This window comes from Panthera pardus, unplaced genomic scaffold (genome assembly GCF_024362965.1).
Source record: "Panthera pardus isolate Hobbes unplaced genomic scaffold, ASM2436296v1 HiC_scaffold_27, whole genome shotgun sequence".
NCBI classification, from domain to species: domain Eukaryota; kingdom Metazoa; phylum Chordata; class Mammalia; order Carnivora; family Felidae; genus Panthera; species Panthera pardus.
In genome coordinates this window covers 124961338-124984555 of record NW_026526843.1, presented here as the reverse complement: position 1 = coordinate 124984555, position 23218 = coordinate 124961338, and the positions used below count along the sequence as shown (strand labels likewise).

Genomic DNA, 23218 nt, shown 5'->3' with positions numbered 1-23218 from the left:
ATTAGAGAACTAAGTGATGCAATCAAATGGAACAATATCCATATCATAGGAATTCCAGAAGAAGAAGAAGAGAGAGAAAGGGGCTGAAGGTGTCCCTTGAACAAATCATAGCTGAGGCTTCCTTGATCGGGGGAAGGAAACAGGCATTGAAATCCAAGAGGCACAGAGAACCCACTTCAGACATAACTTAAATTGATCTTCTGCGCAACATATCACAGTAAAACTGGCAAAATACAAGGATAAAGAGAAAATTCTGAAAGCAGCTAGGAATGAACATGCTCTAACATATAAAGAGAGACCGATAAAACTCGTGACTGATCTGCCTACTGAAACTTGGCAGGCCAGAAAGGAATGGCAGGAAATCTTCAATGTGATGAACAGAAAAAAATATGCAGCCAAGAATCTTTATCCAGAAAGTCTGTCACTCAGAATAGAAGGAGATATAAAGGTTTTCCCAAACAAACAAACAAAAAATGAAGGAATGCATCACCACTAAACCAGCCCTACAAGAGATCCTAAGGGGGAGTCGGTAAGTGAAATGTGGCAAGGACCACAAAGGACCAGAGACACCACCACAAGCATGAAACCTACCAGTAACACAATGACTCTAAACCCGTATCTTTCAAAAATAACACTGAATGTATGGAAAAACACAGGGTATCAGAATGGATAAAAAAAAACCAAAAACCAACAAGACCCATCTATTTGCTATCTACAAGAGACTCATTTTAGGCCTGAGGACACCTTCAGATTGAAGTGACATTGAAAGATGGAGAACTATCATGCTACTGGAAGTCAAAAGAAAGCATGAGTAGCCATACTTATATCAGAAAAACTAGACATTAAATTGAAACCTGCAAGAAGAGATGAAGAAGGGCATTATATAATAATTACAGGGGCTATACATAAGGAAGACCTAACAATTGTAAATGTCTATGCACCAAATTCTGGAGCCCCCAAGTATCTAAAACAATGAATCACAAACATAAGCAAGCTTATTGATAAGAATGTGATAATGGCAGGGGGATTTTAATACCCCACATACAACAATGGATTGATCATCTACACAGGATCAGAAAGAAAAAAGGGCCCTGAATGATACATTGAATCAGATGGACTTGACAGATATATTTAGAACTCTGCATTCCAAAGCAACAGAATATACTTTTTTCTCGAGTGCACATGGAACTTTCTCCAAGATACATCACATACTGGGTCACAACACAGTCCTTAGTAAGTATAAAGATCATACCATGCACACTTTCAGATCATAATGCTAGGAAACTTGAAATCAACCATAAGAAAAAGTCTGGAAAACCTGCAAAAGCATGGAGGTTAAAGAACACCCTACTAAAGAATGAATGGGTCAACCAGGCAATTAGAGAAGGAACTGAAAAATATACGGAAACAAATGAAAATGAAAATACAACAATCAAAATGCTTTGGGGGGCGCCTGGGTGGCGCAGTCGGTTAAGCGTCCGACTTCAGCCAGGTCACGATCTCGCGGTCTGTGAGTTCGAGCCCCGCGTCAGGCTCTGGGCTGATGGCTCAGAACCTGGAGCCTGTTTCCGATTCTGTGTCTCCCTCTCTCTCTGCCCCTCCCCCGTTCATGCTCTGTCTCTCTCTGTCCCAAAAATAAATAAAAGATGTTGAAAAAAAAAAAAATTAAAATGCTTTGGGATGCAGTGAAGGCAGTCCTGAGAGGAAAATACATTGCAATCCAGGCCTCTCGCAAGAAACAGGAAAAATCCCAAATACAAAATCTAACAGCATACCTCAAGAAACAAGAAGCAGAACAGCAAAGGCACTCCAAACCCCGCAGAAGAGGAGACATAATAAATATCAGAGCAGAAATAAACAATACAGAATCTAAAAAAACTGTAGAGCAGATCAGTGCAAACAAGAGTTGGTTTTTTTTGGAAAAATAAACAAAATTGATAAACCTCTAGCCAGGCTTCTCAAAAAGAAAAGGGAGACGACCCAAATAGATAAAAATTTCATTCATTCCATGAAAGAAAATGGAATTATTACAAGCAGTCCCTCAGAAACACATGAAGTTATCAGGGAATACTATGAAAAATGTTATGCCAACAAACTGGATACCCTGGAAGAAATGGACATATTCCTAAGCACCCACACACTTCCAAAACTGAAACAGGAAGAAATAGAAAACTTGAACAGACCCGTAACCAGCAAAGAAATTGAATCAGTTATCAAAAATCTCCCAACAAATAAGAGTCCAGGACCAGATGGCCTCCCAGGGGAATTCTACAAGACATTTAAAGAGAGATAATACATACCCTTCTCAAGCTGTTCAAAAAAATAGAAAGGGAAGGAAAACTTCCAGACTCATTCCATGAAGCCAGCATTACTTTGATTCCCAAATGAGACAGAGATCCAGCAAAAACAAAACAAAACAAAACAAAACAAAACAAAACAAAACTACAGGCTAATACCCCTGATGAATACGGATGCACAAATTCTCAACGAGATACTAGCAAATCAAATTCTACCGTATATAAAAATAATTATTCACCATGATCAAGTGGAATTCATTTCTGGGCTGCAGGGCTGGTTGACATTCGCATATCAATCAATGGGATACATCACATTAACAAAAGAAAAGAAAAGAACCATATGATCCTGCCAATCGATGCAGAAAAAGCATTTGACAAAATTCAGCATCCTTTCTAAATAAAAACCCTCGGAAATGTCAGGATAGAAGGAACATACTTAAACATCATAAAAGCCATTTATGAAAAGCCAACAGCTAATATCATCCTCAATGGGGAAACACTGAGAGGTTTCCCCCTGAGATCAGTAACAGGACAGGGATGTTCACTCTCACCGCTGTTATTTAACGTAGTGTTGGAAGTTGTAGCATCAGCAATCACACAACAAAAGGAAGCCAAAGGCAACAAAAGTGGCAAAGTTAAAGTCAAGCTTTCACTTTTGCAGATGACATAATACTCTACAAGGAAAACCCAAGAGACTCCACCAAAGGCTGCTAGAATGGATACATGAATTCAGCAAAGTCGCAGGATACAAAATCGATGTACAGACATCACGTGCATTTTTATACACCAATAATTAACCAACATAAAGAGAAATAAAGAAACTGAACCCATTCACAATTGCACCCAGAATCATAAAATACCTAGGAATAAACCTAACCAAAGATGTAAAAGACGTGTATGCTGAAAACTATTGAAAGCTGATGAAGGAAACTGAAGAAGATACAAAGAAATGGAAACCATTCCGAGCTCATGGATTCGCAGAATAAATACTGTTGGAATGTCGATACTACCCAAAGCAATACTACCCAAAGCAATCTACGCATTCAATGCAATCCCAATCCCAATCTAAATTCTTCTCAAAGCTAGAATAAGGAATCCTAAAATCTGTATGGAACCATAAAAGACCCCGAACAGCCAAAGTAATATTGAAGAAGAAGACTGAAGTGGGAGGCATCACAATCCCAGACTTTAGCCTCTACAAAGCTGTCATCAACAAGACAGTATGGTATTGGCACAAAAACAGACACATAGACCAAGGAAATAGAATAGAAATCCCAGAACTGGACCTACAAATGCATGCTCAACTAATCTTTGACAAAGCAGGAAAGAATATCCAATGAAAAACAGACAGTCTCTTTAACAAATCGTGCTGGGAGAACTGGACAGAAACATGCAGAAGAATTAAACTAGACCATTTTCTTACACCATTCACAAAAATAAACTCAAAATGGGTGGAGGACCTGACTGTGAGACAGAAAACCATCAAAACCTTAGAGGAGAAAGCAGGAAAAAAACCTCTCTGACCTCAGCTGCAACAATTTCTTACTCAATGCATCTCAAAAGGAAGGGAATTAAAAGCAAAAATGAACTATTGGGACCTCGTGTAGACAAAGAGCTTCTGCACTTCAAAGGAAACAATCAACAAAAATAGAAGGCAACCAACGGAATGGGAAAAGATATTTATAATGACGTATGGGACAAAGGGCTAGTACCCAAAATCTATAATGAACTCACCAGACTCCATACCTGGAAAACAAATAATCCAGTGAAGAAATGAGCAGAAGACATGAATAGACACTTTTCTAAAGAAGACATCCATATGGCCAACAGGCACATGAAAAGATGCTCTATGTCACTCCTCATCAGGGAAATACAAATCAAAACCAGGCTCAGATACCACCTCTCTCCAGTCAGAGTGGCTAAAATGAGCAAATCAGGAGACTACAGATGCTGGAGAGGATGTGGAGAAATGGGAATCTCTTGCACTGTCGGTGGGAATGCAAACTGGTGTAGCTGCTGTGGAAAACAGTGTGGAGGTTCCTCAAAAAATGAAAACTAGAACTACCCTATGACCCAACAAAAGCACTGCTAGGAATTTACCCAAGCGTTACAGGAGTAATGATGCATAAGGGCACTTGGACCCCAATGTTTATAGCAGCACCTTCAACAACAGCCGCATTATGGAAAGAGCCTAAGTGTCCGTCAACTGACAAATGGATAAAGAAGATGTGGTTTACATATACAATGGGATACTACTTGGCAATGAGAAAGAATGAAATCTGGCCATTTGTGGCAAGGTGGATGGAGCTGGAGAGTATTATGCTAAGTGAAATAAAGTCAGGCAGAGAAAGACAAATACCATTATGTTTCACTCATATGTGGATCCTGAGAAACTTAACAGAAGACCATGGGTGATGAGAAGGGGCAAAAAAAGTTACAGGGAGGGAAGTAGGTAAACCATGAGACTCTTAAATACTGAGAACAATCTGAGGGTTGATTGGGGGTGGGGGAGAGGGGAAAGTGGGTCATGGGCATTGATGAGGGCACCTGTTGGGATGAGCACTGGTATTGTACAGATATCAATTTAAAAATACATTGTATACATATGTATAAATAATGTACATACATACATATGTATGTATATGTATATAAATACAATTATATACGTATGTATAAATAAATATAAATGTGTAAAAATATATATTTATTTTTTATATAAACATATAAATACAAATACATAAGATATAAAGAGAATTCATAAATTATATTTTTATAAAAAGAATTCAAGTTATATATATAACTTGAGAGAGAGGCAGAGAATCAAAGGGTTAACCTAGAAATTAACGACCAAATTAAAAAGCAAATTAAAAAGTATATGGAAGCCTAAGTATATGAAAACACAACAGTTCAAAATTCTGGGATGCAGGAAGCACATAGCAATTCAAACATTCCTAAAGAAGGAAGAAACATCTCAAAAACACCTTATACCTAAAGGAGTTGGGTAAAAGAAATAATGCTCAAAATCCAGCAGAGGAAGAGACATAATAAAGATTAGAGCAGAAATCCATGGTACTGAAATAACAAAAAAAGTACAACAGATCAACAAAACCAGGATCTGGTTCTTTGAAAGAATTAACACAATTGATAAAGCCCAGAAAGAAAACAGAAAGGACCCAAATACATAAAGTCACAAATAAAAGAGGAGAGATCAAAATCACAAATGAAAGAGGAGGTATCACAACCAACACCACAGACACACAAATAATAATTAGTGACTATTATAAGAAATTATATGCCAACAAACTGGGCAATGTGGAAAAAAATGGACAAATTCCAATAAAGACACAAACTAACAACACTGAAAGAGCAATAGAAAATTTGAACAAAATCACAGCCAGTAAAGACACTGAGTAAGTAATAAAATATTTCCCAAAAAACCAAAAGTCCAAAGACACATGGCTTCTCAAGGGCATTCTACCAACATTTCAAGAAGAGTTAATAAGGAAAACGTCCATATTCATTCTATGAATCCAGCATCACCTAGATTTTAAAACCCTAAAAAACAAAAAAACACTAAAAAGGAAAACTACAGACCAATTTCCCTGACGAACACGGATGCAAAAACTCTCAACGAGACACTAGAAAAACAAATGCAATAATATATTAAAAGAATCATTCACCATGATCAAGTGGAATTTATTCCTGGACTGCAAGACTGGCTCACTATCTGCAATTATCTCAATGTGATACACTCCATCAAAAAGAGAAAGGATAAGAACTATATGATCCTCTCAACAGATGCAGAAAAAGCGTTTGACAAAATACAACATCTTTTCTTAATGAAAACTCAAAAGTAGAGATAGAATTAACATTCCTCAACAATATAAAGGCCATAAACAAAATATCCACACCTATTATCATCCTCAATGGGGAAGAACTTAGGGTATTCCCCCTATAGTCAGGAACATGACAGGGATGTCCGCTCTCACCACTGTTGTTCAATATAGTGTTGGAAGTGCATGCCTCAGCAATCAGACAACAAAAAAGAATAGACGGCATACAAACTGGCAAGAACGAAGTCAAAATTCACTTTCACAGATTACATGATACCCTATGTGGAACTCTTGAAAATCTCCACCAAAAACTGTTAAAACTGACTGGAATAAGCATAGATGCCAGATATAAGTCAATGCAAAGAAACTGGCTGTATTTCTATACACCAATAATAAAGCAGAAGAGAAATCAAGGAATCAGTCCCGTATACAATTGCTCCAAAAACCATAAAATACCTAGGAATAAACCAAACCAAATAGGTAAAATATCCAATATGATGAAACGTATAGGAAGTTTATGAAAAGAAATACAAAACACAAAGAAATGGAAAAATATTCCATGCTCCTGAACTGAGAAAACAAATATTGTTAAAATGTCGATTCTACCCAAAGCAATCCACACAGTCAATTCAATCCCTATCAAACTAACCCCAGAAACATTCAGAGAGCTAGAACAGACAATTCTAAAATGTTTACAGGACCAGAAAAGACCCCAAATAATCAAAGTAATGTTAAAATAAAAAAGAAAACCAAAACTAGAGGTATCACAACTCTGGACTTCCAGGTATACTGCCAAGCTGTAATCATCAATACAGTATGGTACTGCACAAACACAGACACATGGATCAATGGATTAGGAAAGAAAACCCATAAGCGGACCCATAAATGTATGGCTAACTAGTCTTTTACAAACATGAAATTGTATCCAGTGGAAAAAAGACAGTCTTTTCAGCAAATGGTGTTGGGAAAACTGGACAGCAGCAACATTCAGAAGAATGAACCTGGACCTCTCTCTTACAACATACATGAAAATGAACTCAAGTGGATGAAAGACCCAAATGTAAGACAGGAAGCCATCAAATCCTAGAAGGAAACACAGGCAACAACCATTTTGACCTTGGCTGCACCAACTTCTTAGATATTGTTGCAGAGGCAAGGGAAACAAAAACAAAACTGAACTACTGGACCTCACGAAGATAAAAATCTTCTCCACAGCAAAGGAAACAATCAACAAAACTGTAAGGAACACAGTGGAATGGAAGAAGGTATTTGCAAAGGACATAAAGGGTAATATCTAAAATGTATAAACAACATCAAACTCAACACCAAAAAAACAAATAATCCAGTGAAGAAATGGGCAAAAGACATGACAAAAGACACTTTCCCAAAGAGGCCATCCAGATGGCCCCTCTGTTTCGGAGGGGTTTGTTCTGGGAGTTTTCTGGTCAATGTCTGGGATATTTAGGATTATTTGATAATTATTTAGTTGTGTTCCTGTGTTGATGGGAGCCTGAAATAAGTAAGTAAGTAAGTAAGTAAGTAAGTAAATAAATAAATAAATAAATATTTAAATATATATAAATATAAATATAAATAATAAATTAAATAAATAACTTAAAAATGAATAAGTAACTTAAAAGAAGAAAATCCTGCCATTTGCAAAAAACGGATGAACCTGGAAGATATATGCTAAGTTAAATAAGCCAGAGACATAAAGAAAAATACTTTACGGTATCATGTATATGTGGAACCTAACTAAAAAATAGAGCTCAAAGAAATATAGAGTAGAACGGTGATTTCCAGAAGTTGGAGTTGGAGGAAATGTAGAGATGTTGGTCAAAGAGTAAACAATTTCACAACAACAAATTAGATAACCTAGATGGACAGGGACCCATCTTGAGAAGCACAAAATCTACCAATGTGGAAAAAAGAAATAAGCTAAATAGACCTAAAGTAAGAGATTAGTCAAGTTAAAAAAAAAAAAAACTGTAATCAAAGGAAAGCACAGGATGCAGATGCCTTTTTCCTCCAAATACAACAAAGACATAAAAAAAAAATGAATTCCAGTACATCTTCAACCTTTTCAACAAATGGAAGAAAATGGAAAACAGCACCATGCCAATAAAATATGTTACACCTCCGTGGAAAACAGTCTAATGATTATTCAATTACAATGTAACATAGCAATTCCACTTTTTAGAATATGACAGAACAATTCCATTTCCAGGTATGCACTGAAAACACCATTTATTCAAACAATATCAAGGGATATTTGTATATCTCATGTAAATACAAAAGTTCCTAAGAACCTATTCCCAATCTTGGAGGGAGACAGAAGCAGAGCAGGAGGACCTCAGGCTCCCATCAACACAGGAACACAACTAGATAGTTATCAAGTAATCCTAAATATCCCAGACATTGACCTGAAAACTCACAGAACAAACTCCACAACTAGAGGGAGAGAAGAGGCCACACTGAGTAAGGAGGAAAGTGCAGAGATGTGGTTTAGGGTAGAAATGGAAAGAGGGTGCTACAGAGGTCCTGGTCCCAGAGAAGAATGAGAGAATGGAGCTACAGAGGAAGACTCCCAAAACCACTGTGTGGGAAAATGAGGGTCTGAATTTTCTGAGTTCTTGCAACCAATGGGGCTCAAATATTAAAGGTCGGAGCAGCTGGCTGAGATGGGGCCCAGGGGTACTGCACTGCTCCTGGAGAAAATACAGGCAAACAACTTGCAGGTAGATGGCATGGAAACAATGATTAGAAGGTCACCTGAGGCATGGGGAGGGAGGGGCGCGGGCATTATTCAGTCACTCTTATTGGAGTTTATCCCTGAGGGGCAGCATTCAGCATTCACACAGATACCTCTCTAGGAACAAAGGATCTGGCTAGCCTCATTTCCTTTCCCCAGTCCTCACCATAAACCCAGAACCAACTGGAACCTACAATGACTGCCTAACTTGCTACACCAAGTTGCACACCCCTACACTATGACAAGACCACCTTTCTCAGTCAAGCATGCCTCAGTCCCAGTGTGGCATGCCAGGTCCTCCCACAGAAAATCAGCATAAACCCCTGCCCACACCACATCTCCCAACCAGAGAGTCCTGCAAGGCTTCAGTTCTGGTAAAAGTGGCGTCGGCCCTCATGTCACAAGCATACCAGAGCACACACCACATTCTTTCCAAAGACCAAAAGCAGCCTCTGGAGATATGTCAGAAAGACAGAGGAGTACTACACAATGGCAAAGTACTCACAGCACAGTGGAGTACCTCCCTCCCTAAAGTGGCAGGCCCTGGGTACCACATGACCTCTTCTTCATAAAGCCACGACTCTCAGGATAGGGAGCCATAAGTGTGTTTTATAACACAGAGAAGGAGGCAGAAATGAAGACAAAATGTGAACATGGAAGAATTTATTCCAAATGAAAGAACAAGATAAGGCAAGTAGAGCTCTAAGTGAAACAGATATAAATGACATACTTGATGGAGAATTTAGAACATCTGTAAGGAAACAAGCTGGGATTCAAAACAACAGAAGACCTCAGGGACATCCTTACCACAGAGATAAAAGTGTTAAAAATGAATCCATCAAAAATGAAAGATGCAACAGATGAGATTAAAAACCCACTTCATATAATGAACAGTGCACTGGAATGAGGAAACAAACACAAAAAAGTGAAAACCTGAGCAGGTCAATAACCAAAAAGAAACTGAATCCGTCATCAAAAACTTTCCAAATAAACTAAGTCTAGGGACAGACGGTTTCACAGATGAATTATACTAAACATTTAAAACAGTTAATACCAAGGGATACAGGAGTGCTGGATGCATAGGGGCACTTTTACCCCAATGTTTATACTAGCACTTTCAACAATAGCCAAATTATGGAAAGAGCACAAATGTCTATCAACTGACGAATGGATAAAGAAGTTGTGTTTGTATACACAATGGAATACTACGTGGCAATGAGAAAGAAAGAAATGTGGCCTTTTGTAGCATTGTGGATGGAAGTGGAGAGTGTTATGCTAAGTGAAATAAGTCATACAGAGAAAGACAGATACCATATGTTTTCACTCTTATGTGGATCCTGAGAAAGTTAACAAAAGACCACGGGGGAGGGGACGAAATAAAAAAGAGGTTAGAGAGGGAGGGAGCCAAAACATGAGAGGCTCTTAAAAACTGCGAACACACTGAGGGTTGATGGGGGATGGGAGGGAGGGGTGGTGGGAGGGAGGGAAGGGTGGGTGATGGGTATTGAGTATGAGTCCTGGGTGTTGTATGGAAACCAATTTGACAACAAATTTCATATTAAAAACATAAAAAAATAAAAGAGTTAATACCCATTCTTCTCAAACTATTCCAAAACAAAGAAAAGGAAGGATATCTTCCAAACTCATACTATGAGACCAGCTTTATCTTGATTCCAAATAAGAGGAAGACTACACTGAGAAAGAGAACTACAGGCCACATCCCTGATGGACATGGATGCAAAACTTCGCAATAAAATACTAGCAAATATAATCCAACAATTTATTAAAATAATCATTCACCAGATTATTCCTGGGTTTCAAGGTTGGCTCAATATTCACAAATCTACATGACACTCCACATTAATAAAGAAAAGGATAAGAACCATATAATCATCTCAACAGATACAGAAAAGCATTTGCCAAAACAAAAAACAAAAAAAAAAACCATCCACTCATGATAAAAATCCTTAATAAAGAATATTTACAGGGAATATACTTCAACATAAAAAAAGGACAATTATGAAAACACATAGCTAGAATCATCCTCAATGAAGAAAAACTGATAGTTTTCCCTTTACAAGAAAGGGATGTCCACTCTCCACTAATGTCATTCAGCACGGTAGTAAAAGTCATACCCTCAGCAATCAAAACGAAAGAAAAAGCAGAAAAGAAAGAGAAAGAAAAAGAAGGAAAGAAATAAAGAAAAGGAAGGAAGGGAGGGAGGGAGGGAGGGAGGGAAAGAAAGAGAGAGAGAGAGAGACAGAGAGAAAGAGAGAGAAAAAGAGAGAAAGAAAGAGAGAAAGAGAAAAAACTGGTGAAGGCACTCTAGGAAACAGTATGCAGATTCTCAAAAAGGTAAAAATAGACTATATAATCCGGCAACTGCACTGCTGGGTACTTACCCAAACAATACAAAAACACTAATTCAAAGTGATGCATGCACCCCAATGTTTACAGCATTTATTATTACTATTATTATTATTATTATTATTATTATTATTTATAACAGGCAAAATATGGAAACTGTCCATATGTTCACCAACTTTGAGTAAAAAAGTAGTTATATATGTAGGGAAGCATGGGTGGCTCAGTCGGTTACACATCTGACTTTGTCTCAGGTCATGATTTCGCAATTTGTGAGTTCAAGCCCTGCATCAGGCTCTGTGCTGACAGCTCAGAGGCTGGAGCCTGCTTCAGATTCTGTCTCCCCCTCTCTCTGCCCCTCCCCAACTTGTGTTCTCTCTCTCAAAAATAAACATTAAAAAATTAAAAGAATTTAATTTAATTTAATTTTTTAAAAAATTTAAATTTTAATTTTAAATTTTAAATTTAAAAAGAACTTAAAAAATTAAAAGAATGTAGTGATCTACATACAAAACGGAATATAAGCCATAAAAAAGAATAAAATCTTGCCATTTGTAATGACATGTTTGGAGCTAGAAGCAACATAAGTTAGTCAGAGAAAGGGAAATACCATATGATTTCAACCACGTGTAGAACTTAACAAACTAAACAAATGAGCAAAGGCAGAAATGAAAGAGAAACAGACTGGAAATAGATTTCTAACTCTAGAGAATAGAAGAGAGGTGGTAAGGGAGGTAGTTATGGCTTAAATAGGTGATGGGCATTAGATAGGTACTTGTGATGAGCACATGTATTGTACAGAAGGACTGAATCTCTATACTGTACACCTGACACTAATATTATAGTGTATGCTAACTAACTGGAAGTTATATAAAACTTTAAATTAAGAACAATTCCCAATACCTGTCCCCCCCCCCCCCATAGTAAAGGTGGGAATCAAAAGGTGGAAACAATCCAAGTGTGCATCCAGTTACAAACTGATGAACGAAATGCAGTACAGATATACAGTGGAATATTATTTTGACACCAAAAATGATAAAAGACTCCTATAACATTGATGACAGATCATCCTGTGTAAAGGAATGCAGAAACAAAAACCCACGTATCATACGATTTAATTGCTAGGCAATAACCAAAACAGAAAAAATCAGTATTCACAGAAAGTTGATTAGTAATTGCCAAAGCCTCCAGGGAGAAGGTAAGTAAAGTGACTGCTCAATGTGTACTAGGATTCTGTAAAAAGTCATGAACATATTCCAGAGCTAAATAGGGAGGATGCTTGTGGAAACCAGCAACACTTACGCAGCTGCTCCTTTCATTTCCCCTCTTGGCCTCTGCCATCTATTAAGCTACTTTCTGTCCGTCTCTACGTCTATTGTTTGTATCTAAGAATTAACTAAATTTCACCCAATTTCCTATCTCTAAATGGTTAAAATAATAAATTTCATGTTAGTCTACCACTTACAAAACATTAGTTAATTACTCACTGAAAAACATTGAACTTACGAGGACACTCGGCTGGCGAGGACTCTCTCCCCGCTGTTTCTCTGAGACAATTTATGCTTACAGACTTTTTCAATAACAAATTCTTGTTATTAAACAGAAGAGTAGAAATTTAAGGTGGTAAAAGAAATGTGAGGCACTAAAAGAAAATGTTACACCAGTAAATAATGTCCCCACTCTTCCCCTTCAAAATGCAAGTATTATTTGGGGGAGCAAGACTTTACATATACAGAGAAATAAGAGTTTCAAGAAGGCTTAGAGCATAGATTCTTCATCAATTTCAAGTTAAACATTTCTTAAAGATAGAAAGTTCTAAATTAAAAACAATACATTATTAAAGGGGGAAAAATTAGCCGTAAATAATCTAAATTACTTAATGCAGCATCTTCTTTAAATAAATACCTTGATATACTCAATCCAATGCTGGAGAAGAACTTGAAAGCCACATTCTATCTTACTGAATACTTGGTAGACTAAAGACAAATCCTCAATTCTATTTTCATCAAGAAGAAAGCTTAAGCCTGAATATTAGAAACATGAAAGCAAAATTAGCAATACAAATACCCACCTCAGATATACGTTAAATGATACATTAATTTGAGATTGTTACATTCAAGACATTTACTCTGGATTAAAAATGCTACAGTCCTAAACTTTGCAAGTAAGTGTCGTATCAGTAAGTGTTTATTAAGAAATAATTAGATGGATGGCAGAAAAAAGAGTGTAATTTATTCCTCTGGACTATTTGTTTTTCCACTGTCATAAATGCTGTCTTGTAAACCACTGTGTATTTCGTATTATTGCCGCAAAACATACATCACATAAATTTATAGTAAATAAGTTTGTAATATAGATATTACTGTGCATGAATTAGAAAATTACAGATTTTAAATAGAACTTTAATTAGACACATTAAATATCTGATTAAGTGCCAGATACTGATTTTTACATAAGAACAGGAAGGTATACAATATACCCAAATACATGGACAAATATAATCATTCTATAAATAAATAAACAAGCATAAAAACCCCAGAATGCAAAAGACATATAGCAATATATTTGCTTCTAAAAAGCCACGTGTTCAGCATCAGAATACATCACTATCGACACGTTGCTTTTCTCTATTCGACATTACCTGAAGAACCCTCACCGTCCAAAGAAACTTTCTGCCAACTCTATCCTAGAAATATATATACCATACTGAACATATAAAATAAAGAAACTAAGGTTAATAAAATATCATAATTTGCTAGTATCTGCCAATTTATAAATTAATAACTTTTCAGCATTCCTCAACTTTGGAGATCTAAAAACTATGCTATTTTAGTTCACCTCTCACTTCCCAGTAACTGTGTTGATAAATTCCTACCTTTTTAATCAATCCATACTACCAGTTTACCATTTATTATTATGGTTTATGTGAAGTATAAATCGTTTTCTGTTCAAATTTAAATTCGTTATAAAAACAGAAAATGAAAAAAGCTATAACAGATGACATATTCGGTTGTAGATTTTTTACTGGCATTTCTAAGCATTAAAACTGTCACGGTAAACTGAAAACTGTCAATCATTAAAAAGTTGTTCTAAACTGCACAGGGGCAATGACTGCACATTGTCATTAATATACTAAAAACCAATCAAATATGTGTGTTAAAACAGACTGATTTTATGACATGTAAATTATATATCAATGTTTTAAAGACAAGTAGGACTTTGGTAGTGAAATATTTCTTAAATCCAAAGATAGGACTTGAATAGAAAAATATCTTAGTTTTCCACATTTGGGGCCTCATTATTTACAAATCTCTATTTTCAATTTACATTATAAAATATTATTGTTGAGATGAACACTGAACCATCCTACACACCTACAAAACTGATTGGAGGATTAACACAACACTCTGCACAACCTGAACCACAGAATTCATCAGGAATTCACCCCAAAAGAAAGAGCACAAAGAAACGACAGCCAGGGATTTAACCAACACAGATACAAGCAAGACGTCTGAACCAGAATTTAGAATCACGATAATATGAATACTGGCTGGAGTCCAAAATAGACTACAGTCCCTTTGTGCAGAGATAAAAGAAGTAAAAAAATACCCAGAGTTAAATTAAAAATGCTATAACTGAGCTGTGATCACGGATGGATGCACGGGCAGCAAGCATGGATGAGGCAGAAAAGAGAATCAGCGATATAGACGACAAATTTACAGAGAATAAAAAAGCAGAGAAAAAGAGGGGGATTAAGGCAAAAAAGCACGATTTAAGAATTCGAGAAATCAGTGACTCATTAAAAAGTAACGACATCAGAATCATAGGGGTCCCAGAGGAGGAACAGAGAGAAATAGGGGTAGAAGGGTTAAGTGAGCAAATCACAGCAGAAAACTTTGCTAACCTGGGGAAAGACCCAGACATCAAAATCCAGGAAGCACAGAGGACCCTCATTAGATTCAATAAAAACTGACCCTCAACAAGGCATATCATAGTCAAATTCACAAAACAGTCAGGCAAGGAGAGACTCATCAAAGCAGCAAGGGAAAAAAGTCCCTAAACTGTAAGGGAAGACAGAACAGGTTTGCAGCAGACCTATCCACAGAAACTTGGCAGGCCAGAAAGGAGCGGCAGCAGGATATTTTAATGTGCTGAATCAGAAAAATAGACAGCCAAGAATTCTTTATCCAGCAAGATGGTCATTCAAAATAAAAGGAAAGATAAAGATTCCCAGACAAACAAAAATTAAAGGAGTTTGTGTCCACTAAACCAGCCCTGCAAAAAATTTTAAGGGGGACTCTCCGAGGGGAGAAAAGATGAAAAAAAAATGTATGTATACACACACACATACATATATACATACACACACACGTATATGTATACATATATACAAATATATATACACACGCACACACACATATATATGCACACACACACACATGCATACATACATACGTACGTACATACATACATACCAAAATCAAGAAAGAAAGAACCAGAGAAGATCACCAGAAACTCCAATTCTACAAGCTTTATAATGGCAATAAATTAGTATCTGTCAGTACTCACTCTAAATGTCAATGTACTCAATGCTCCCATCAAAAGACATACGGTAACAGAATGGGTAAGAAAACAATTACCATCTATATGCTGTTTACAAGAGACACACTTGAGACCTAAAGACACCTTTAGATTGAAAAGGGGATGGGGAACCATCTATCGTGCTAATGGTCAAGAAAAGAAAGCCAGAATAGCCACACTTCTATCAGGCAATCTAGACTTTAAAATAAATAATGTATCGAGAGATGCAGAAAAGGCATTATGTCATAACCAAGGGGTCTACCCACCAGGAAGACCTAACAATTGTAAACATTGATGCGCCAAATGAGGCAGCACCCAAATATTTAATTCAATTAATCACAAACATAAAGAAACTCATTGATAGTAATACCGTTATAGTAGGAGACTTCAACACCCCAATCACAGCAATGGACAGATCGTCTAATCAAAATATCAAGGAGGACACAATGGCTTTGAATGACACACTGGACCAGATGGACTTCACAGATATATTCAGAACATTTCATCCTACAGCAATAGAATATACATTCTTCACAGGTGCACATGGAACGTTCTCCAGAATTGACCATATACTGGGACACAAATCAGCCCTAAGTAAGTACAAAAGTATAGAGATCACACCGTGCATATTTTCAGACCACAACACTATGAAACTCAAAATCAACCACAAGAAAAAAAACATTGGAAAGGTAACAAATACTTGGAGACTGAAGAACATCCTACTAAAGAATGAATGCGCTAACCCAGCAGTTAAGAAGGAAATTAAAAAGCATATCGAAGTCAATGAAAATGATAATACCACATCCCAAAACCTCTGAGATGCAACAAAGGAGGTCATAAGAGGAAAGTACACAGCAATCCAGGCCTTCCTAAAGAAGGAAGAAAGATCGCAGAGACACAACCTAACCTTACGCCTTATGGAGCTGGAAAAAGAACAGCAAATAAAACCTAAAACCAGCAGAAGACAGGAAATAATAAAGATTAGAGCAGAAATTAATGTTATCGAAAACAACCAACCAACCAACCAACCAACCAACCAAACAGTAGAACAGAACAATGAAACCAGAAGCTTCTTCTTTGAAAGAATTAACAAAATTGATAAACTAGAGTGATTGATCAAGAAGAAAAAGAAAAGGACCCAAATAAATAAAATCAAGAATGAAAGAAGAGTGATCACAACAAACACAGCAGAAATAAAAACCATAATAAGCGAACATTACGAGCAATTATATGCCAATAAAAGGGGCAATCTGGAAGAAGTGGACATATTCCTAGAAACATGTACACTACCAAAACTGAAACAGGAAGAAATAGAAAATTTGAACACACCCATTACCAGTAAGGAAATCGAATTAGTAATCAAAAATCTGCCAAAACACAAGAGTCCAGAGCCAGATGGCTTTCCAGGGGAATTCTACCCAACATTTAAGGAAGACTGAACACCTATTCTCTTGAAGCTGTTCCAAAACATAGAAATGGAAGGAAAACTTCCAAACTCTTTCTATGAAGTCAGCATTACCTTGATTCCAAAACCAGAGACCCTACTAAAAAGGAGAACTATAGACCAATTTCCCTGATGAACATGGATGTCAAAATCCTCAACAAGGTATTAACCAACAATACATGAAAAAATACATTAAATACACTAAAACAATACATTAAAAAAATTATGAACATGGATGCAAAATCCTCAACAAGATAGTAGGCAACTGGATTCAACAATACATTAAGAAAGTTATTTACCATGACCAAGTGGGATTTATACCGGGGATTACAGGGCTGGTTCAATATCCACAACACAACATGATTCACCATATCAATAAAAGAAAGGATAAGAATAATACGATCCTCTCAATAAATGCAGAGAAAGCATTTGACAAAATACAGCATCCTTTCTTGATAAAAACCCTCAAGAAAGTAGGGATAGAAGGAGCATACCTCGAAATCATAAAAGCCATATATGAACGACCCAATGCTAATATCATCCTCAATGGGGAAAAATTGAGAGAATGGGGAAAAAATTCCTGACCCTAAGGTCAGGAACAAGACAGGGATGTCCTTTCTCACCACTGTTACTTGACATAGTATTGGAAGTCTTAGCCTCTGCCATCAGACAACACAAAGAAATAAAAGGCTTCCAAATCAGCCAGGAGGAGGTCAAACATTCACTCTTCACAGATGACATGATACTCTACATGGAACACCCAAAAGATTCCACCAAAAACTACAAGAATTAATTCATGAATTCAACAAAGTTGCAGGATATAAACTCAACGCACAGAAATCAACTGCATTCCTATACACCAACAGTGAAGCGACAGAAATACAAATCAAGGAATTGATCCCCTCTTCAGTTGCACCAAAAACCCATAAAATACCTAGAAATACATCTAACCAAAGAGGTAGAAAATCTATACACTGAAAACAATAGAAAGCTTATGAGACAAATTGCAGAAGACACAAAAAAAAAAAAAATGGAAAAAGATTCCATGCTCCATAGGAAGAACAAATATTGTTAAAATGTCAATACTACCTAAAGCAATCTACATATTCAATGCAATCTCTATCAAAATAACACCAGCGTTCTTCACGGAGCTAGAACAAACAATCCTAAAATTTGTATGGAACCAGAAAATACCCTGAATGGCCAAAGCAATCTTGAAAAAGAAAACCAAAGCAGGAGGCCTCACAATCCCAGACTTCAGGCTATACTAAAAGCTCTAATCATCAAGACAGTATGGCACTGGCACAAGAACAGACACTCAGATCAACAGAACAGAAGAGAGAACCCAGACATGGACCCACAGACGTATCACCAACTCCAGGATATTAGTTCCAGTCTTTTGAACTCATTATCTAGGGCAGCTTTGTCCTGTGGCTGTGTGGAGTGTGAAATGAAAGGCTGCTCTAGTAATGGCAAATACTTTAGGTATGGTATCTATCAAACTTAATTCTCACAGAAACATTGCTAAACTTTCAACTTTGCAGTTTGCAGACTGCTGGTGGACAAGTTATGGTGGAGAACTGATTTACTGTTGGTGCAAGTAGGTATATTTCTTCTAACTTTGAGGCTAACAGCATAGAAGTGTGCCCAGAAGGTGAAGATTTCCTGCACAAAGACACTGATGAAAGAAATCTATCAATGTAGTTCACAGCCAAATGCAGGGTCTCATTCTGTGCTTTGTACTATTCTCCTATTTAAACCAGTCCACAAGCACAGAAAACTGTTTATTAGGTCTTACAGATTTCTCCATGTAACCCACTTGAGGCCTGCATTTAAAAAAAAATGTTAACACTGAATTCATTTTTGAGATACAGAGAGACAGAGCACAGGTGCAGGAGGGGCAGAGAGACAGGGAGACACAGAATCCGAAGTAGGCTCCAGGCTCTGCTCTGTCAGGACAGAGACCTAAGCGGGTCTCGAACTAATGAACTGCAAGATTATGACCTGAGCCCAAAGTGGACACTTAACGCTTCACTGACAGAGCCACCCAGGTGCCCCTTTAGGTTTACATTTAATCTCCATTTCCCTAAGGTATGTGTCAATATCCTCATGATAATCCAGGACTTCTTTAACATTCATTGGGTTTCCATCTTCTAGTACAATTGATATGTCCGTAATGCGTGGTGACTCAAAACTACTATCCATTGGATAATCAAGAGATACCAGTGGTTCTCTTGGTCTAGGTAAAGTAAAAGCTAAATTGAAAGCCAGCACATTTTCATGATTTTTTTTTTTTTTTTTTTAGATTCATCTGGCCTTTTTCAGTCTAGTCTTGTGTTTTATCCGCCTGGTAAATGGAGGATGCTTACTGTTTGCTTCCCAGGGAGGTACAGCAGCATGTTCATCATGCATAGGAAGATCCTTAAGAGGCGCAATCTGTTGTGTCTTGGGCCTTTGCTGTGACACCGCAAAGCATGGTTCCTGGCCTTCAGTACAGCCACGCCTTCCCAAGTTTATTGAGCAGGCACCACCTTCTCTTGGTTGATGTGTTCTTCTGGCCCTCTTGGATTGCCATGTGCTACAGTTATCAGCAGCCCCTCTGGTTCTAGGCCTGGGCATGGAGCTGCCCAACATCACAGCTTCTGGGATCTTGGTGGGATAAGTCCGTGGCGCAAAGCAGTGTGTACTCTTTCCCAGGCCAAGAAACACTCCAGCCACATCCAGCTGCCCCATCTCTAGGCAGCTTGCCCGCTAAGGATAACGCAGTACCAAGGAGGTTGCAAAAGGCATATGCAAGCAGTGTGCAGGGATAAAGATGCTTCCAAGACGCAGCAAGCAGCCCACTGGAGTGGCAGCTGGCTGTTCCTGCAGTTCAGGTAGTTAATACACCAAATAACTCAATAAGGCATTTTCAGAGACACTTGCCATATCTTCTGCACTGTAACTACATCTATACTGAAAATAGTTAACAAGTTAAAATGCAAGCATCAAAATATTTAGAGTGCACTGTTTAGCTCATACAGGATTCCTATTCCTAAAAGGTTCCGCAGGTGGATGGTACTGATGGCTCCAAATATTGTGAATGAAATTACTGCCACTGAAATGTATGCTTAAAAGTAGTTAAAACGGTGAAGTTTAAGTTATGTATATTTATCAAAAGAGGAAACTTACAATCGGAAGTAATGGTATTTCACTGTTGGCTTATAAATGTATACTTCCTATATCTCTCAGACATAATTTTAGATTAATAAAACAAGGCTGCATCTTGTAGACTTTCTGGTTTGGAAAACAATTTTCTTCAGAATGTTGAAAGATTGTGCTCATTTCAGCAGCACATATCCTAGAATCTTGAAAGACTTTTATCTTTTAATTTTTGCCATTATTGTGGCCTCTGTGTAGATGAACTCATGGGATGGGTGTTTTGTTTTGTTTTGTTGTTTTGTTTTGTTTTGTTTTGTTTTCTCTGGATCCAACCATTTCTCTGAACCTTCACTTTGCAGTAAATTGTACCCTAAATATCTTCAGTCAGTATTTAGTGAATACTGAAGGTAGGGGAAGATATGGGACTTCATTTTAGCTAGAAAAAGTTACTAAAAATGCATTTATTTAATATAAATGTGAGGATCTACATAAGACTGCACATAATTACAAATGCTTCAACTGAAAGCCTGAGATACAATGGACCTATAACATTTCTAAGGAGAAATTTAATTTTAAATAAGGAAATCCTATAAATAAGCCAAGATTTGTAAGAATATTTGTATTAAGATGATCCAGAAATCACCCCTAGTTCATAACTTCTCGGGGATACCTAATGTTCTAATGGGTGATTTGTCTTCTGAAATGTCTGCCTAACATCCATGTTAGAATCAGTCTTCGTTCCCTGACCATCAGCTTAATTATTGCGAGGACTGCAAGCCCAGAAGAGATGTAGGTATGAAAGGATACAGATAATGTACACGATGGTTAACCCATAAATAGGCATCCGTGAAGTTTACTACTATCTGGAATCCTAATAAACAAGAATTTTTCTTTCCACTAATAAGCAAGAGTTCACAAATTTTCTCCAATCCAATATATGTCCATCTGTCCATTCAGCAGTGAAAAAACTAAAACATTTCCTCATTCTTACTGAGAATCCTCTCCTTAATTCAGGTGTTTCACAAACTATGTGGAAAGCCTTGTAGATATGCACATTTTTCTGTTACCACAGAAACAATAATCTATTTAGTAAGTCAAACAAACAAACAAACAAAACCCACTGGTTTTCAAGGACAAACACCTGTTACACCTGTAGAAACCCATCCCAAAGATGTTTCCTAGAAGAGTGAAAATGTCCGTAAGTCATATGGGGGGCTTACAGTATCACTCTATTCTAAGACCAAGATTAGAAACACAATTATTTTAATTTTATCTAATTCCATTCTATTATTGTGCAGTAAAGGATATCTCTTGCTTAAAGAAAAGTCTGGCCTTTATACAGCTTCTGGAAGGTAATCAGTAAACTCTCTGAATACCACGCAGGATAAAATTTTATTTACTGGGGGGCAATGGGCCATGCTACACAGTTCATGGTAAAATGTGACTCATGGTGGGGGGTTTGGGCCAGGAAATACCAGCCTGATCTCTGAAGGGACTGGACACTAAGATCAGTCATGCTGAAAGTCAACCATGTGATGTGAGTTTCCCTACTTGGCAACACTATATGCATGCTTTCAATCACAATTTCTAGGAGAGTTAAGCTCTGTCCGTACAACCCTAGTGGGAGAAGACCACTGAAAGTTCATGCCTGGACTTTGTTCTATGATCCTCTTCTCTTTGATGATTTCAACTTACATGTTTCATCATTATCTTTTCTGAATTCTTGGGAGTACTTTTTAGCAAATTGCTGAACTTGAGGGTGGTCCTGGACACCTCACCCAGCTGCATTCATATTCCAAAAATAAAAAAAAAATAAGATGATAGAGAAATTTTAAATTATGAGTTCTTCTGACTCTATTTCATTTTAATTTCAAATATCTGAAATACCTTTCTGATGATATGAATTTCCTTCTAATAGAAAAATTCACAGTACTGGTGCTCTCCCCACTCTATATTTCTGTTGTCAAATAAATAGTTAGGGGTGCCTGGTTGGGTCAGTCAGCTGAACATCCAACTCTGGGTTTCAGTGGCTCAGGTCATGATCCCAGGTTCATGAGACTGAGCCTGTGTCAGGTTCAACAACAAGTGTAGAGCCTTCTTAGGATTCTCTCTCTCTCCCTTTGGCCCTCTCATCAGGGTCACTCTCTCTTCAAGTGAAATGAAATGAGATTAAATGATATGGAATGAAATGAGATGGAAAGAGATGAAATAAGATAAATTAAAATATAGTTAAATTTTATGTATTTAATTTATTTACAAGGCACTTCAAGTGATAAGGAAAAATAATAACCAAATGTATACTGTGGACAGGAATAAAACTTAAAATTATAGAATACTCTGGATTAACATACGAAAAAGTCCTTTCCCAAGAATAAAATTACCTTAATTAATATGACATTCTCCCTTCTTCAACCATAAAATCAAGGCTCCATCTGTCTAAAAAGTTACTACAATATTCTCCTACATGCTCTTTGTGCTCAAGAAGATTTTAATCATATCTAGAATATAATCCAATTTTTCAAAAGGCCAATGTGATCAACTACACTTACTCTCTCCAGTTTAAACTAACATTCACTATTCCCTAAAGCCTTGTTAAGTATACTTCAGCAACACCAGGATTCCCTGTTTATGATCATGCCTAAATCTTTTCCTCGTGGGAGGTCACTAGACACAGACTCTCCTTTCAATAATGTACTTCTTTTCAACGTTAGGTTTTAGTTTACATGCACTCATTTAATAAGGTTTTCTAAAAAATTATGTCCTGTATTGAATCCATTTATTTTGCACCAAGAAGCAAAAGCTCATC

General features: G+C 37.1%; 1 protein-coding gene and 1 pseudogene across 1 annotated transcript in view; both read right to left on the bottom strand.

Annotated features, from left to right (window-relative positions):
• The window catches only part of LOC128773880 (cullin-4B-like), a 137961-nt gene that overhangs the window by 98879 nt on the left and 15864 nt on the right, over positions 1-23218 (bottom strand). Inside the window, exon 11 of the mRNA XM_053891917.1 lies at positions 13152-13270. Coding sequence (XP_053747892.1) covers positions 13152-13270 — 119 coding nt within the window. The remainder of the gene's footprint in view (positions 1-13151; positions 13271-23218) is intronic.
• Positions 14316-20004, bottom strand: LOC128773900 (cyclin-A2-like; annotated as a pseudogene).